This window comes from Mobula hypostoma, unplaced genomic scaffold, assembly GCF_963921235.1.
Source record: "Mobula hypostoma unplaced genomic scaffold, sMobHyp1.1 scaffold_172, whole genome shotgun sequence".
Classification (NCBI taxonomy): domain Eukaryota; kingdom Metazoa; phylum Chordata; class Chondrichthyes; order Myliobatiformes; family Myliobatidae; genus Mobula; species Mobula hypostoma.
Genome location: NW_026948217.1, coordinates 94,585 through 113,325, shown reverse-complemented (window position 1 = coordinate 113,325; position 18,741 = coordinate 94,585). Strand labels below are relative to the sequence as shown.

Genomic DNA, 18,741 nt, shown 5'->3' with positions numbered 1-18,741 from the left:
ATCAAACCATTACCGTCTTCCTCTACCCTCACCAACCCACCTCCACCCTCTCCCTCCTCGGTACCCCATCTCCCTCCTCATCAACCAATTACCATCTCCCTCTACCCTCACCAACCCACCTCCATCCATCTCCCTCCTCACCAACCCATCACCATCTCTCTCTACCCTCACCAACCCACCTCCACCCTCATCAACCCACCTCCATCCATCTCCCTCCTCACCAACCCATCACCATCTCTCTCCCTCCTTATTCTTTCATCCTCTCCCTCCTCACCAACCCACCTCCACCCTCTCCTCCTCGGTACCCCATCTCCCTCCTCACCAACGCAGCTCCCTCCTCACCAACCCACCTCCACCCTCTCCTCCTCCGTACCCCATCTCCCTCCTCACCAACGCAGCTCCCTCCTCACCAACCCACCTCCACCCTCTCCCTCCTCACCAACCCATCACCATCTCTCTCTACCCTCACCAACCCACCTCCACCCTCTCCCTCCTCGGTACCCCATCTCCCTCCTCATCAACCAATTACCATCTCCCTCTACCCTCACCGACCCACCTCCACCCTCTCCCTCCTCGCCAAACCATCTCCCTCCTCACCAACCCATCACCATCTCTCTCTACCCTCACCAACCCACCTCCACCCTCTCCCTCCTCACCAACCCATCACCATCTCTCTCTACCCTCACCAACCCACCTCCACCCTCTCCTCCTCGGTACCCCATCTCCCTCCTCACCAACCCATCTCCCTCCTCATCAAACCATTACCGTCTTCCTCTACCCTCACCAACCCACCTCCACCCTCTCTCTCCTCGGTACCCCATCTCCCTCCTCATCAACCAATTACCATCTCTCTCTACCCTCACCAACCCACCTCCACCCTCTCCCTCCTCAGTACCCCATCTCCCTCCTCATCAACCAATTACCATCTCTCTCTACCCTCACCAACCCACCTCCACCCTCTCCCTCCTCACCAACCCATCACCATCTCTCTCTACCCTCACCAACCCACCTCCACCCATCTCCCTCCTCACCAACCCATCACCATCTCTCTCCCTCCTTATCCTTTCATCCTCTCCCTCCTCATCAACCCATCTCCACCTCTCCCTCCTCATCAACCCATCACCATCTCTCTCTACCCTCACCAACCCACCTCCACCCTCTCCTCCTCGGTACCCCGTCTCCCTCCTCACCAAACCATCACCAATTCTCTCTCCCTCCTCATCCTTTCATCTCCACCCTCTCCTTCCTCACCAACCCAACTCCCTCCTCACCAACCCATCTCCACCCTTTCCCTCCTCCCCATCTCCCTCCTTTCCAGCCATCGCCATCTCTCTCTCTCCTGATCAACCCAACTTCACCCTCTCCCTCCTCACTAACCCAACTCCACCCTCTCCCTACTCACAAACCATCACCATTTCTCTCCCTCCTCATCCTTTCATATTCACCTCTCCCTCCTCATCAACCCATCACCATCTCTCTCCCTCCTCATCCTCTCATCTCCACTCTCTCCCTCCTCGCCACCCCATCTCCACTCTCTCCCTCCTCGACCCCTCATCTCCACACTCACCCTCCTCAACACACTATCTCCACTCTCTCCCTCCTCACCCCCTCATCTCCACACTCAAACTCCTCAACACACTATCTCCACTCTCTCCCTCCTCAACCCCTCATCTCCACTCTCTCCCTCCTCGCCCCCTCATCACTATCTCCCTCCTCACCCCCTCATCTCCACACTCACCCTCCTCAACACACTATCTCCACTCTCTCCCTCCTCGACCCCTCATCTCCACTCTCTCCGTCCTCGCCCCCTCATCACTATCTCCCTCCTCACCCCATCATCTCCACACTCACCCTCCTCAACACACTATCTCCACTCTCTCCCTCCTCACCCCCTCATCTCCACTCTCTCCCTCCTCGCCCCCTCATCTCCACTCTCTCCCTCCTCGCCCCCTCATCTCCACTCTCTCCCTCCTCGCCCCCTCATCTCCACCCTCACCCTCCTCGCCCCCTCATCACTATCTCCCTCCTCACCCCCTCATCTCCACACTCAAACTCCTCAACACACTATCTCCACTCTCTCCCTCCTCGCCCCCTCATCTCCACCCTCACCCTCCTTGCCACCCCATCTCCACTCTCTCCCTCCTCGACCCCTCATCTCCACTCTCTCCCTCCTCGTCCCTCATCACTATCTCCCTCCTCACCCCCTCATCTCCACACTCACCCTCCTCAACACACTATCTCCACTCTCTCCCTCCTCGACCCCTCATCTCCACACTCACCCTCCTCAACACACTATCTCCACTCTCTCCCTCCTCACCCCCTCATCTCCACTCTCTCCCTCCTCGCCCCCTCATCTCCACTCTCTCCCTCCTCGCCCCCTCATCTCCACTCTCTCCCTCCTCGCCCCCTCATCTCCACTCTCTCCCTCCTCGCCCCCTCATCTCCACCCTCACCCTCCTCGCCACCCCATCTCCACTCTCTCCCTCCTCGACCCCTCATCTCCACTCTCTCCCTCCTCGTCCCTCATCACTATCTCCCTCCTCACCCCCTCATCTCCACACTCACCCTCCTCAACACACTATCTCCACTCTCTCCCTCCTCGACCCCTCATCTCCACACTCACCCTCCTCAACACACTATCTCCACTCTCTCCCTCCTCACCCCCTCATCTCCACACTCAAACTCCTCAACACACTATCTCCACTCTCTCCCTCCTCACCCCCTCATCTCCACTCTCACCCTCCTCGACCCCTCATCTCCATACTCACCCTCCTCAACACACTATCTCCACTCTCTCCCTCCTCGCCCCCTCATCTCCACACTCAAACTCCTCAACACACTATCTCCACTCTCTCTCTCCTCAACACACTATCTCCACTCTCTCCCTCCTCACCCCGTCATCTCCACACTCACCCTCCTCAACACACTATCTCCACTCTCTCCCTCCTCACCCCGTCATCTCCACCCTCATTCTCCTAACCAACTGATCTACACCTCTCTCCCTCCTCGACATTCCGTCTCCCCTCTCCCTCCTCGCCCCCTCATCCACTCCTCCCTCACTCCTCGACCCCTCATGACCACCTCCCCATCTCCCCGCCACTCCACCTCCAGCCTCTCGCCTTTCTAGACACCCCCTCCCACTTTCCTCCTCGCCACCCTCTTCCCTCCTCTCTTTCTCACTCCTGCCCTCCCCTCTCCCTCCTCGCAAAGCCCTCTCCAGCAGCTCCCAACTCTCCGTCTCTTCGCCCCGAACGCTCCCCCAGTCGATACTCCTTCCCCGCCTCGGCAACCGACTCTCCTGTCGTCCCCGCTACCACCTCCCCCCACCGCCAGAAACCAGCGCCGCACCCGTGAGTGCTCCCTGCCTCCCGGCCAGTCGCCTCCGCCACCGGCGGCGCTCCCTCGGCGGCGCTCCCTTCCTCCAGAACCTCACGCGCGATCCATCTCGCCCGGCAGGACCTGGTCCGGGGCAGCCACCCGGCCTCGGCGCTGCTGCTCTGTCAACGGGACGGGACCTGGAACGCCTCGTCCGTCGCGTGTGTCCGTGAGTAAATCCGCGGAACCTCCACCCCCCACCCTCCTGAGGAGAGACGGGGGAGGGGCAAGGATAGAGGATGAAGAGGCGCGTTTCAGAGACGGGGAGGAGCAGGAGGTCCGGTCCGGGGAGAGTTGCAGACGAGCAGGTTACGAGGGCGGGGAGCGGTACCGTCACGGAGGGGACGAAAGGGGGATGAGTATTCGGGAGAGGCGGGTGGGGGGGGGTGGTAATCACAGAGGCGAGGCTTCATGCAGGGGAGGATAGGAGTCACAGACGCGGGGAGGAAAGGGTGGCGGACGTGCAAGAATGGTAGGGGAAGGAGACGGGGACGGGGAAGAGGCGTGAGGGGGAGGGGGTGACGGACACGGGGATGATGTAGGAGAGAGGTGGAGGAGGAGAGGGGGAGAAGTATCTTGGAGGGAGGGGTGAGCAAGGCGGGCGGCGGTGTAGGAGAGTGAAGAAGTGGAGGGGAGGGAGGGGGTGACGGAGACGGGGAGGGGTGTAGGGGAGGGAGGGGGTGACGGGGACGGGGAGGGGTGTAGGGGAGGGAGGGGGTGACGGAGACGGGGGGTGTAGGGGAGGGAGGGGGTGACAGAGACGGGGGGGTGTAGGGGAGGGAGGGGGTGACGGAGACGGGGGGGTGTAGGGGAGGGAGTGGGTGACGGGGACGAGGAGGGGTGTAGGGGAGGAAGGGGGTGACGGAGACGGGGGTGTAGGGGAGGGAGGGGGTGACGGAGACGGGGAGGGGTGTAGGGGAGGGAGGGGGTGACGGAGACGGGGAGGGGTGTAGGGGAGGGAGGGGGTGACGGAGACGGGGAGGGGTGTAGGGGAGGGAGGGGGTGACGGAGACGGGGGTGTAGGGGAGGGAGGGGGTGACGGAGACGGGGAGGTGTGTAGGGGAGGGAGGGGTGACGGAGACGGGGAGTGGTGTAGGGGAGGGTGGGGGTGACAGAGACGGGGAGGGGTGTAGGGGAGGGAGGGGGTGACGGAGACGGGGAGGGGTGTAGGGGAGGGAGGGGGTGACGGAGACGGGGAGTGGTGTAGGGGAGGGTGGGGTGACAGAGACGGGGAGGGGTGTAGGGGAGGGAGGGGGTGACGGATACGGGGGGGTGTAGGGGAGGGAGGGGGTGACGGAGACGGGGGGGTGTAGGGGAGGGAGGGGTGACGGAGACGGGGAGGGGTGTAGGGGAGGGAGGGTGTGACGGAGACGGGGAGGGGTGTAGGGGAGGGAGGGGTAACGGAGACGGGGAGAGGTGTAGGGGCGGGGTGGGTGGTGACGGAGACGGGGAAGAGGGCAGGGGAGAGAAGGGAGAACTGGAGGCAGGTAAGGGAACGAGGGGGTGACGGAGATGAGGAGTGTAACCCGGTCCCCTGCAATAACTGCTCCCTCTTTGCCCCCCCCCCCACCGCCCAGCCGTCGACTGTGGGGAGCCCCGGCGCCTGCGGCACGGTACGGCTGCTTTCTCCGCCACCCTCTTCCGGAACCGCGTCAAGTACAGCTGTGAGGAGCCCTATTACGCCCTGGAGGGCGCCGGTAAGCCTGTCTCCCTCCGCCGGAGGTCAGAACGGGACCGTTCGCGCCTGTCGTTTCAGCTGCTCCCTCGCCGGGCCTCTCCCTATAGTCTACCGAATCTACTTGTTCCAAATCTCCATATCTACTGTCATTGGAGAGGGATCAGGGAAGATTCACGAAAATGAACCCAGGAATGAAAGGGTTACCGTATGAGGATCATCTGGCAGCTCTTGGGCTGTATTCCCTGGAGTTCAGGAGAATGAAGAGGGCGGGGTGGATCTCATAGAAACATTCCGAATGTTAAAAGACCTGAACAGATCAGATATGGCAAAGTTGTTTCCCATGGTAGTGGAGTCTAGGACAAGAGGGCACGACTTCAGGATTGAACGACGTCCATTTATAACTAAGATGCAGAGAAATGATTTTCGTCAGAGGGTGGTAAATCTGTGCATTTGCTGCCATGAGCGGCTGTGGAGGCCAAGTCATTGGGTGTACTTAAGGCAGAGATAGATTCGCCAGGGCATCAAAGGGTATGCAGAGGAAGTAGAGGAGTGGGGATGACTGGAAGAATTGGATCAGCCCATGATTGAATGGCGGAGCAGAATCGATAGGCCGAATGGCCTACTTCTGCTCCTCTGTTTTATGGTCTTAAGGTCTTATTATGCTGCACTCGATGGCAATCAGTCTACAGAATCTATTTCCATCGAAACCGCAGTACTATGCTAATCCCGACGGCAATCAGTCTACAAAATCTACTTCCGTCGGAACCATAGTACTATGCTAATCCCGACGGCAATCAGTCTACAGAATCTACTTCCATCGGAACCGCAGTACTATGCTAATCCCGACGGCAATCAGTCTACAGAATCTACTTCCATTGGAACCGCAGTACTATGCTAATCCCGACGGCAATCAGTCTACAGAATCTACTTCCATCGGAACCGCAGTACTATGCTAATCCCGAGAGCAGTCAGTCTACAGAATCTACTTCCATCGGAACCACAGTACTATGCTACTCCCGAGAGCAGTCAGTCTACAGAATCTACTTCCATCGGAATCGCAGTACTATGCTACTCCCGAGAGCAGTCAGTCTACAGAATCTACTTCCATCGGAATCGCAGTACTATGCTACTCCCGACGGCAATCAGTCTACAGAATCTACTTCCATCGGAACCACAGTACTATGCTAATCCCGACGGCAATTAGTCTGCAGAATCTACTTCCATCGGAACCGCAGTACTATGCTAATCTGGACGGCAATCAGTCTACAGAATCTACTTCCATCGGAACCACAGTACTATGCTACTCCCGAGAGCAGTCAGTCTACAGAATCTACTTCCATCGGAACCGCAGTACTATGCTAATCCCGACGGCAATCAGTCTACAGAATCTACTTCCACCGGAACCGCAGTACTATGCTAATCCCGACGGCAATCAGTCTACAGAATCTACTTCCACCGGAACCGCAGTACTATGCTAATCCCGACGGCAATCAGTCTACAGAATCTACTTCCATCGGAACCGCAGTACTATGCTACTCCCGACGGCAATCAGTCTACAGAATCTACTTCCATCGGAACCGCAGTACTATGCTACGCCTGACGGCAGTCAGTCTACAGAGTGTGTTTCACCGAGATCTCTATTTTTACATTGTTCGACCTGCGGACAGGAGCTTAAGGTCTGCAGAAACTCTGAAGCAGGTTTCCCGGTCGGGTGGAAGACGGGCCTGAGCATTTCCTCGCGTGAAACAGTGGGTGGGACGTGTTTGACGGGACGCTCTGAACCCCGGCTATCGAAGTGAGCGTGGCCCCGCGATCTTCTTCACAGAGCCTGTTGGGATCGGTTTAATCTTCGCTCTGGAAACCTCAGCCAGCAGAACCTGCTTCAGCCGTGCACGTGACGGCAAACAGTCCGCAGTGTCTCTTCCTCAGGGATCCCGGTGATGTGTTGGACCCCTCAAAGCCGCGCCTCCCGAACGGTCAAAGAAACATAGAAATGGAGAAAACCTACAGCACAATACAGGCCCCTCGGCCCACAAAGCTGCGTCAAACATGTCCTTACCTTAGAAATTACCTCTATTTTAGCCCTCTATTTTTCTGAGCTCCATGTACCTGTCCGAGAGTCTCTTAAAAGACCCTGTCGTATCCGCCTCCACCACCGTGGCCGGCAGCCCATTCCACACACTCACCACTCTGTGTGAAAAAACTTACCCCTGACATCTCCTCTGTACCTACTCCCCAGCACCTTAAACCTGTGCCCTCTTGTGCTAACCGTTTCAGCCCAGGGGGAAAAGCCTCTGACTATCCACACGATCAATGCCTCTCATCATCTTATACACCTCTATCAGGTCACCTCTCATCCTCCGTCGCTCCAAGGAGAAAAGGCCGAGTTCACTCAACCTATTCTCATAAGACATGCTCCCCAATCCAGGCAACATCCTTGTAAATCTCCTCTGCACCCTTTCTATGGTTTCCACGTCCTTCCTGTAGTGAGGTGACCAGAACTGAGCACAGTACTCCAAGTGGGGTCTGACCAGGATCCTATATAGCTGCAACATTACCTCTCGGCTCCTAAACTCAATCCCACGGTTGATGAAGGCCAACGCACCGTATGCCTTCTTAACCACAGAGGCAACCTACGCAGCTGCTTTGAGTGTCCTATGGACTCGGACCGCAAGATTCCTCTGATCCTCCACACTGCCAAGAGTCTTGCCATTAATGCTATATTCTGCCATCACATTTGACCTACCAAAATGAACCATTTCACACTTAGCTGGGTTGAACTCCATCTGCCACTTCTCAGCCCAGTTTTGCATCCTATCGATGTCCCGTTGTAACCTCTGACAGCCCTCCACACTATCCACAACACCCCCAACCTTTGTGTCATCGGCAAACTTACTAACCCATCCCTCCACTTCCTCATCCATGTCATTTATAAAATCACAAAGAGTAGGGGTCCCAGAACAGATCCCCGAGGCACCGACCTCCGCGCAGAATATGACCCGTCTACAACCACTCTTTGCCTTCTGTGGGCAAGCCAGTTCTGGATCCACAAAGCAATGTCCCCTTGGATCCCATGCCCCCTTATTTTCCCAATAAGCCTTGCATGGGGTACCTTATCAAATGCCTTGCTGAAATCCATATACACTACATCTACTGCTGTACTCCAAGTGGGGTCCGAACAGGGTCCTATATAGCTGGAACATTACCTCTCGGCTCTTGAACTCAATCCCGTGGTTAATGAAGGCCAATGCACCATATGCCTTCTTAACCACAGAGTCAACCTGCGCAACAGCTTTGAGTGTCCTATGGACTCGGACCCCAAGATCCCTCTGACTCTCCACACTGCCAAGAGTCTTGCCATTAATACTATATTCTGTCATCATATTTGACCTACCAAAATGAACCACCTCACACTTACCTGGGTTGAACTCCATCTGCCACTTCTCAGCCCAGTTTTGCATCCTATCAATGTCCCGCTGTAACCTCTGACAGCTTTCCACACTATCCACAACACCCCCAACCTTTGTGTCATCGGCAAATCATAAAGAGTAGGGGTCCCAGAACAGATCCCTGAGGCACACCACTGGTCACCAGCCTCCATGCAGAATATGACCCGTCTACAACCACTCTTTGCCTTCTGTGGGCAAGCCAGTTCTGGATCCACTAAGCAATGTCCCCTTGGATCCCATGCCTCCTTACTTTCTCAATAAGCCTGGCACGGGGTACCTTATCAAGTGCCTTGCTGAAACCCATATACACTACATCTACTGCTCTACCTTCATCAACGTGTTCAGTCACATCCTCGAGAAATTCAATCAGGTTCGTAAGGCACGACCTGCCCTTGATAAAAAACCATGCTGACCGTCCCGAATCAGATTATGTCTCTCCAGATTGTTCATAAGTCCTGCCTCTCAGCACCTTAAAACTGTGGCCTCTCGTGACAGCCGTTTCAGCCCTGGGGAAAAGCCTCTGACTATCCACACGATCAATGCCTCTCATCATCTTATACACCTCTGTCAGGTCACCTCTCATCCTCCGTCGCTCCAAGGAGAAAAGGCCAAGTTCACTCAACCTGTTTTCATAAGACATGTTCCCCAATCCAGGCAACATCCTTGTAAATCTCCTCTGCACCCTTTCTGTGGTTTCCATGTCCTTCCTGTAGTGAGGCGACCAGAACTGAGCACAGTACTCCAAGTGGGGTCTGACCAGGGTCCTATATAGCTGTAACATCACCTCTCGGCTCCTAAACTCAATTCCACGATTGATGAAGGCCAATACACCGTATGCCTTCTTAACCACAGAGTCAAACTGTGCAGCAGCTTTGAGTGTCCTATGGACTCGGACCCCAAGATCCCTCTGATCCTCCACACTGCCAAGAGTCTTACCATTAATACTATATTGTACCATCATATTTGACCTACCTAAATGAACCACCTCACACTTATCTGGGTTGAACTCCATCTGCCACTTCTCAGCCCAGTTTTGCATCCTATCGATCTCCCGCTGTAACCTCTGACAGCCCTCCACACTATCCACAACACCCCCAACCTTTGTGTCATCGGCAAATTTACTAACCCATCCCTCCACTTCCTCATCCAGGTCATTTATAAAATCACAAAGAGTAGGGGTCCCAGAACAGATCCCCGAGGCACCGACCTCCGCGCAGAATATGACCCGTCTACAACCACTCTTTGCCTTCTGTGGGCAAGCCAGTTCTGGATCCACAAAGCAATGTCTCCTTGGATCTCATGCCTCCTTACTTTCTCAATAAGCCTGGCACGGGGTACCTTATCAAAGCCTTGCAGAAATCCATATACACTACATCTACTGCTCTAACTTCATCAACGTGTTCAGTCACATCCTCAAAAAATTCAATCAGGCTCGTAAGGCACGACCTGCCCTTGGTAAAAAACCATGCTGACCGTCCAGAATCAGATTATGTCTCTCTAGATTGCTCATAAGTCCTGCCTCTCAGCACCTTAAAACACCCCCACAAGCCGCAAACACCCCTACAGGATCCAAATGACCCGAACTAGACTGTCACAATACCTCACCGCGTCCCCGCCCCATCAACAATCAGGCGACAGAAACTTTTTAGTAGGAGAACGCACCCCCCCACCCGTCATAATACACCGTACACTGAGGCAAATACGCTATTGCGTTTATTTAATACTATAAACCGTTCTGTTTCTGCGACGTCCTCCCTCCAACAGTCCACAGAATCTAGTTGGTTAAATGCGTCGGTGATTCCTGGCTATGTCTGTGCACGGGCCTCCGGAATGTTTCTACAATCTTACGGAGTTGTTCATCTGCCGAAGACGGTCTGCCGAGATCAATTAGTCCATTGCGTCGGCGAGTTCAAGCCTGCAGAGTGTTTATTTTTTCCACCACCCCGGGATCGAAAGTTTCAGCCAACTCGAACAGTCTACAGAGTCTATTTAAGACTGCGACCAGCTAATTTCATAAGCAGGGCAGTCTTGGCTACCTGCTTAACATCGTTAGCAGAGCTGGTTTCATCTGCACAGACAGTATATGTTGTGTTTTTTGTAGTGTGTGTGTGTGTGTGTGTGTGTGTGTGTGTGTGTGTGTGGGCGGGGGGCGGGGGTAGTCTTATAGAAAGGCGCAATGCACCGGACAGTATCTGCTAGACAGGCGTCTACAACTCGCCGGCGAAACCACAGCGACGTCCCCCGATAAGAGCAGGCTAATTTTTTGTTTGGCGGCTGGGGACTGGGGTGGTGGGGGTCGGAGAAGTGCGCCTGCTTTTTTTTTTATCGGGAGACGGCGCGTACGGTCTCGTCGGCAAGTGGCGACCCCCCCTCCCTAAGCGGACCCCGTCCGGCCCCGTCCGCCGGTCAGCAGGGCTCCGGTCTCCCGGCGGAAGTGGTCTGGGATTGCTGGCGTGGCGTTGGAAACACTGCTTTCTCCAGCGCAGGTCCCTCCTTTCGTTATCGTCTCTCTCTCTCTCTCTCTCTCTCCCCACCATCCCATCTCCGCCGCAGAGGAGTTTGAATGCTCGGACAGCGCAGAATGGGTCGCCGTTGAAAGCGGGGAGGCAACGATGCCGAAATGCACGCCAGGTACCGAAACTTTTGACAATTTGTGGCCGTCCCCTTTGTAACTGACAGTGTAACACTCTAAATTGACACGACCCAATCACTGACCGTGTAACACCCTGAACATCAACACTACCCAATCACTGACCGTGTAACACCCTGAACATCAACACTACCCAATCACTGACCGTGTAACACCCTGAACATCAACATTGCCCAATCACTGACCGTGTAACACCCTGAACATCAAACTACCCAATCACTAACCGTGTAACACCCTGAACATCAAACTACCCAATCACTGACCGTGTAACACCCTGAACATCAACACTACCCAATCACTGACCGTGTAAAACCCTGAACATCGACACTACCCAATCACTGACCATGTAACACCCTGAACATCAACACTACCCAGTCGCTGACCATGTAACACCTTGAACATCAACACTACCCAATCACTGACAGTGTCACACCCTGAACATCGACAATACCCAATCACTGACCGTGCAACACCCTGACTATCAACACTACACAATCACTGACCGTGTAACACCCTGAACATCAACACTACCCAATCACTGACCATGTAACACCCTGACTATCAACACTACACAATCACTGACCGTGTAACACCCTGACTATCAACACTACCCAATCACTGACCGTGTAACACCCTGAACATCGACACTACCCAATCACTGACAGTGTAACACCCTGAACATCAACACTACCCAATCACTGACCATGTAACACCCTGAACATCAACACTACCCAATCACTGACAGTGTCACACCCTGAACATCGACACTACCCAATCACTGACCGTGTAACACCCTGAACATCAACACTACCCAATCACTGACCGTGTGACACCCTGAACATCAACACTACCCAATCACTGACTGTGTAACACCCTGAACATCAACACTACCCAATCACTGACCGTGTGACACCCTGAACATCGACACTACCCAATCACTGACCGTGTGACACCCTGAACATCAACACTACCCAATCACTGACCGTGTAACACCCTGAACATCAACACTACCCAATCACTGACCGTGTAACAGCCTGAACATCAACACCACCCAATCACTCACCGTGTAAACACTACCCAATCACTCACCGTGTAACACCCTGAACATCAACACTACCCAATCACTGACCGTGTAACACCCTGAACATCAACACTACCCAATCACTGACCGTGTAACACCCTGAACATCAACACTACCCAATCACTGACCGTGTAACACCCTGAACATCAACACTACCCAATCACTGACCTGTAACACCCTGAACATCAACACTACCCAATCACTGACTGTGTACCACCCTGAACATCAACACTACCCTATCACTCACCGTGTAACACCCTGAACATCAACACTAACCAATCACTGACCGTGTAACGCCCTGAACATCAACACTACCCAATCACTGACCGTGTAACACCCTGAACATCAACACTACCCAATCACTGACCGTGTGACACCCTGAACATCAACACTACCCAATCACTGACCGTGTAACACCCTGAACATCGACACTACCCAATCACTGACCGTGTAACACCCTGAACATCAACACTACCCAATCACTGACCGTGTAACACCCTGAACATCAACACTACCCAATCACTGACTGTGTAACACCCTGAACATCAACACTACCCAATCACTGACCGTGTAACACCCTGAACATCAACACTACCCAATCACTGACCGTGTAACACCCTGAACATCAACACTACCCAATCACTCACCGTGTAACACCCTGAACATCAACACTACCCAATCACTGACCGTGTAACACCCTGAACATCAACACTACCCAATCACTGACCGTGTAACACCCTGAACATCAACACTACCCAATCACTCACCGTGTAACACCCTGAACATCAACACTACCCAATCACTGACCGTGTAACACCCTGAACATCAACACTACCCAATCACTGACCTTGTAACACCCTGAATATCAACACTACCCAATCACTGTCCGTGTAACACCCTGAACATCCGCACTACCCAATCAGTTACCGGGAAACACCCTGAACATCAACACTACCCAATCACTGACCGCGTAACACCCTGAACATCAACACTACCCAATCACTCACCGTGTAACACCCTGAACATCAACACTACCCAATCACTCACCGTGTAACACCCTGAACATCAACACTACCCAATCACTGACTGTGTAACACCCTCACTGACTGTGTAACACCCTGACCATCAACACTACCCAATCACTGACTGTGTAACACCCTGAACATCAACACTACCCAATCACTGACCGTGTAACACCCTGAACATCAACACTACCCAATCACTCACCGTGTAACACCCTGAACATCAACACTACCCAATCACTGACTGTGTAACACCCTGAACATCAACACTACCCAATCACTGACCGTGTAACACCCTGAACATCAACACTACCCAATCACTGACCGTGTAACACCCTGAACATCAACACTACCCAATCACTGACCGTGTAACACCCTGAACATCAACACTACCCAATCACTGACCGTGTAACACCCTGAACATCAACACTACCCAATCACTGACCGTGTAACACCCTGAACATCAACACTACCCAATCACTCACCGTGTAACACCCTGAACATCAACACTACCCAATCACTGACCGTGTAACACCCTGAACATCAACACTACCCAATCACTGACCGTGTAACACCCTGAACATCAACACTACCCAATCACTGACCGTGTAACACCCTGAACATCAACACTACCCAATCACTGACCGTGTAACACCCTGAACATCAACACTACCCAATCACTGACCGTGTACACCCTGAACATCAACACTACCCAATCACTGACTGTGTAACACCCTGAACATCAACACTACCCAATCACTGACCTTGTAACACCCTGAATATCAACACTACCCAATCACTGTCCGTGTAACACCCTGAACATCAACACTACGCAATCACTGACCGTGTAACACCCTGAACATCAACACTACCCAATCACTGACCATGTAACACCTTGAACATCAACACTACGCAATCACTGACCGTGTAACACCCTGAACATCAACACTACCCAATCACTGACCGTGTAACACCCTGAACATCAACACTACCCAATCACTGACTGTGTAACACCCTGAACATCAACACTACCCAATCACTGACCGTGTAACACCCTGAACATCAACACTACCCAATCACTGACCGTGTAACACCCTGAACATCAACACTACCCAATCACTGACTGTGTAACACCCTGAACATCAACACTACCCAATCACTGACCGTGTAACACCCTGAACATCAACACTACCCAATCACTCACCGTGTAACACCCTGAACATCAACACTACCCAATCACTCACCGTGTAACACCCTGAACATCAACACTACCCAATCACTGACCGTGTAACACCCTGAACATCAACACTACCCAATCACTGACCTTGTAACACCCTGAATATCAACACTACCCAATCACTGACCGTGTAACACCCTGAACATCAACGTAACACCATGAACATCAACACTACCCAATCACTTTCCGTGTAACACCCTGAACATCAACACTACCCAATCACTGACCATGTAACACCTTGAACATCAACACTACGCAATCACTGACCGTGTAACATCCTGAACATCAAACTACCCAATCACTCACCGTGTAACACCCTGAACATCAACACTACCCAATCACTGACCGTGTAACACCCTGAACATCAACACTACCCAATCACTGACTGTGTAACACCCTGAACATCAACACTACCCAATCACTGACCGTGTAACACCCTGAACATCAACACTACCCAATCACTGACCGTGTAACACCCTGAACATCAACACTACCCAATCACTGACTGTGTAACACCCTGAACATCAACACTAACCAATCACTGACTGTGTAACACCCTGACCATCAACACTAACCAATCACTGACTGTGTAACACCCTGAACATCAACACTACCCAATCACTGACTGTGTAACACCCTGAACATCAACACTACCCAATCACTCACCGTGTAACACCCTGAACATCAACACTACCCAATCACTGACCGTGTAACACCCTGAACATCGACACTACCCAATCACTGACTGTGTAACACCCTGAACATCAACACTACCCAATCACTCACCGTGTAACACCCTGAACATCAACACTACCCAATCACTGACCGTGTAACACCCTGAACATCAACACTACCCAATCACTGACCGTGTAACACCCTGAACATCAACACTACCCAATCACTGACCGTGTAACACCCTGAACATCAACACTACCCAATCACTGACCGTGTAACACCCTGAACATCAACACTACCCAATCACTGACCTTGTAACACCCTGAACATCAACACTACCCAATCACTGACCGTGTCACACCCTGAACATCAACACTACCCAATCACTGACCGTGTAACACCCTGACTATCAACACTACCCAATCACTGACTGTGTAACACCCTGAACATCGCCACTACCCAATCACTGACTGTGTAACACCCTGAACATCAACACTACCCAATCACTGACCGTGTAACACCCTGAACATCAACACTACCCAATCACTGACCGTGTAACACCCTGAACATCAACACTACCCAATCACTGACCGTGTAACACCCTGAACATCAACACTACCCAATCACTCACCGTGTAACACCCTGAACATCAACACTACCCAATCACTCACTGTGTAACACCCTGAACATCAACACTACCCAATCACTGACCGTGTAACACCCTGAACATCAACACTACCCAATCACTGACCGTGTAACACCCTGAACATCAACACTACCCAATCACTGACCGTGTAACACCCTGAACATCAACACTACCCAATCACTGACCGTGTAACACCCTGAACATCAACACTACCCAATCACTCACCGTGTAACACCCTGAACATCAACACTACCCAATCACTGACCGTGTAACACCCTGAACATCAACACTACCCAATCACTGACCGTGTAACACCCTGAACATCAACACTACCCAATCACTGACCGTGTAACACCCTGAACATCAACACTACCCAATCACTGACCGTGTAACACCCTGAACATCAACACTACCCAATCACTGACCATGTAACACCTTGAACATCAACACTACGCAATCACTGACCGTGTAACACCCTGAACATCAACACTACCCAATCACTGACCGTGTAACACCCTGAACATCAACACTACCCAATCACTGACCGTGTAACACCCTGAACATCAACACTACCCAATCACTGACCGTGTAACACCCTGAACATCAACACTACCCAATCACTGACCGTGTAACACCCTGAATATCAACACTACCCAATCACTCACCGTGTAACACCCTGAACATCAACACTACCCAATCACTGACCGTGTAACACCCTGAACATCAACACTACCCAATCACTGACCATGTAACACCTTGAACATCAACACTACGCAATCACTGACCGTGTAACATCCTGAACATCAAACTACCCAATCACTCACCGTGTAACACCCTGAACATCAACACTACCCAATCACTGACCGTGTAACACCCTGAACATCAACACAACCCAATCACTGACTGTGTAACACCCTGAACATCAACACTAACCAATCACTGACTGTGTAATACCCTGACTATCAACACTACCCAATCACTGACCGTGTAACACCCTGACTATCAACACTACCCAACCACTGACTGTGTAACACCCTGAACATCGACACTACCCAATCACTGACTGTGTAACACCCTGACCATCAACACTAACCAATCACTGACTGTGTAACACCCTGACCATCAACACTACCCAATCACTGACTGTGTAACACCCTGAACATCAACACTACCCAATCACTGACCGTGTAACACCCTGAACATCAACATTACCCAATCACTCACCGTGTAGCACCCTGAACATCGACACTACCCAATCACTGACTGTGTAACACCCTGAACATCGACACTACCCAATCACTCACCGTGTAACACCCTGAACATCGACACTACCCAATCACTGACCGTGTAACACCCTGAACATCGACACTACCCAATCACTGACTGTGTAACACCCTGAACATCAACACTACCCAATCACTGACCGTGTAACACCCTGAACATCAACACTACCCAATCACTGACCGTGTAACACCCTGAACATCAACACTACCCAATCACTGACCGTGTAACACCCTGAACATCAACACTACCCAATCACTGACCGTGTAACACCCTGAACATCAACACTACCCAATCACTGACCGTGTAACACCCTGAACATCAACACTACCCAATCACTGACCGTGTAACACCCTGAACATCGACACTACCCAATCACTGACTGTGTAACACCCTGAACATCAACACTACCCAATCACTGACCGTGTAACACCCTGAACATCAACACTACCCAATCACTGACCGTGTAACACCCTGAACATCAACACTACCCAATCACTGACCGTGTAACACCCTGAACATCAACACTACCCAATCACTCACCGTGTAACACCCTGAACATCAACACTACCCAATCACTGACTGTGTAACACCCTGAACATCAACACTACCCAATCACTGACCGTGTAACACCCTGAACATCAACACTACCCAATCACTGACCGTGTAACACCCTGAACATCAACACTACCCAATCACTGACCGTGTAACACCCTGAACATCAACACTACCCAATCACTGACCGTGTAACACCCTGAACATCAACACTACCCAATCACTCACCGTGTAACACCCTGAACATCAACACTACCCAATCACTGACCGTGTAACACCCTGAACATCAACACTACCCAATCACTGACCGTGTAACACCCTGAACATCAACACTACCCAATCACTGACCGTGTAACACCCTGAACATCACACTACCCAATCACTGACCGTGTAACACCCTGAACATCAACACTACCCAATCACTGACCGTGTAACACCCTGAACATCAACACTACCCAATCACTGACCGTGTAACACCCTGAACATCAACACTACCCAATCACTGACCGTGTAACACCCTGAACATCAACACTACCCAATCACTGACCGTGTAACACCCTGAACATCAACACTACCCAATCACTCACCGTGTAACACCCTGAACATCAACACTACCCAATCACTCACCGTGTAACACCCTGAACATCAACACTACCCAATCACTCACCGTGTAACACCCTGAACATCAACACTACCCAATCACTGACCGTGTAACACCCTGAACATCAACACTACCCAATCACTCACCGTGTAACACCCTGAACATCAACACTACCCAATCACTGACCGTGTAACACCCTGAACATCAACACTACCCAATCACTGACCGTGTAACACCCTGAACATCAACACTACCCAATCACTGACCGTGTAACACCCTGAACATCAACACTACCCAATCACTGACCGTGTAACACCCTGAACATCAACACTACCCAATCACTGACCGTGTAACACCCTGAACATCAACGCTACCCAATCACTGACTGTTAACACCCTGAACATCAACACTACCCAATCACTGACCGTGTAACACCCTGAACATCAACACTACCCAATCACTCACCGTGTAACACCCTGAACATCGACACT

At 52.2% G+C, this 18,741-nt stretch overlaps 1 protein-coding gene across 2 annotated transcripts in view; it reads left to right on the top strand.

Moving 5' to 3' along the window:
* LOC134341913 (complement C1s subcomponent-like) overlaps positions 1-18,741 on the top strand; it is a 104,066-nt gene that overhangs the window by 22,129 nt on the left and 63,196 nt on the right. For both annotated transcript variants that reach the window (XM_063039843.1, XM_063039844.1), the window contains exons 8-10: positions 3,457-3,544; positions 4,953-5,072; positions 11,056-11,133. In XM_063039843.1, coding sequence (XP_062895913.1) covers positions 3,457-3,544; positions 4,953-5,072; positions 11,056-11,133 — 286 coding nt within the window. The remainder of the gene's footprint in view (positions 1-3,456; positions 3,545-4,952; positions 5,073-11,055; positions 11,134-18,741) is intronic.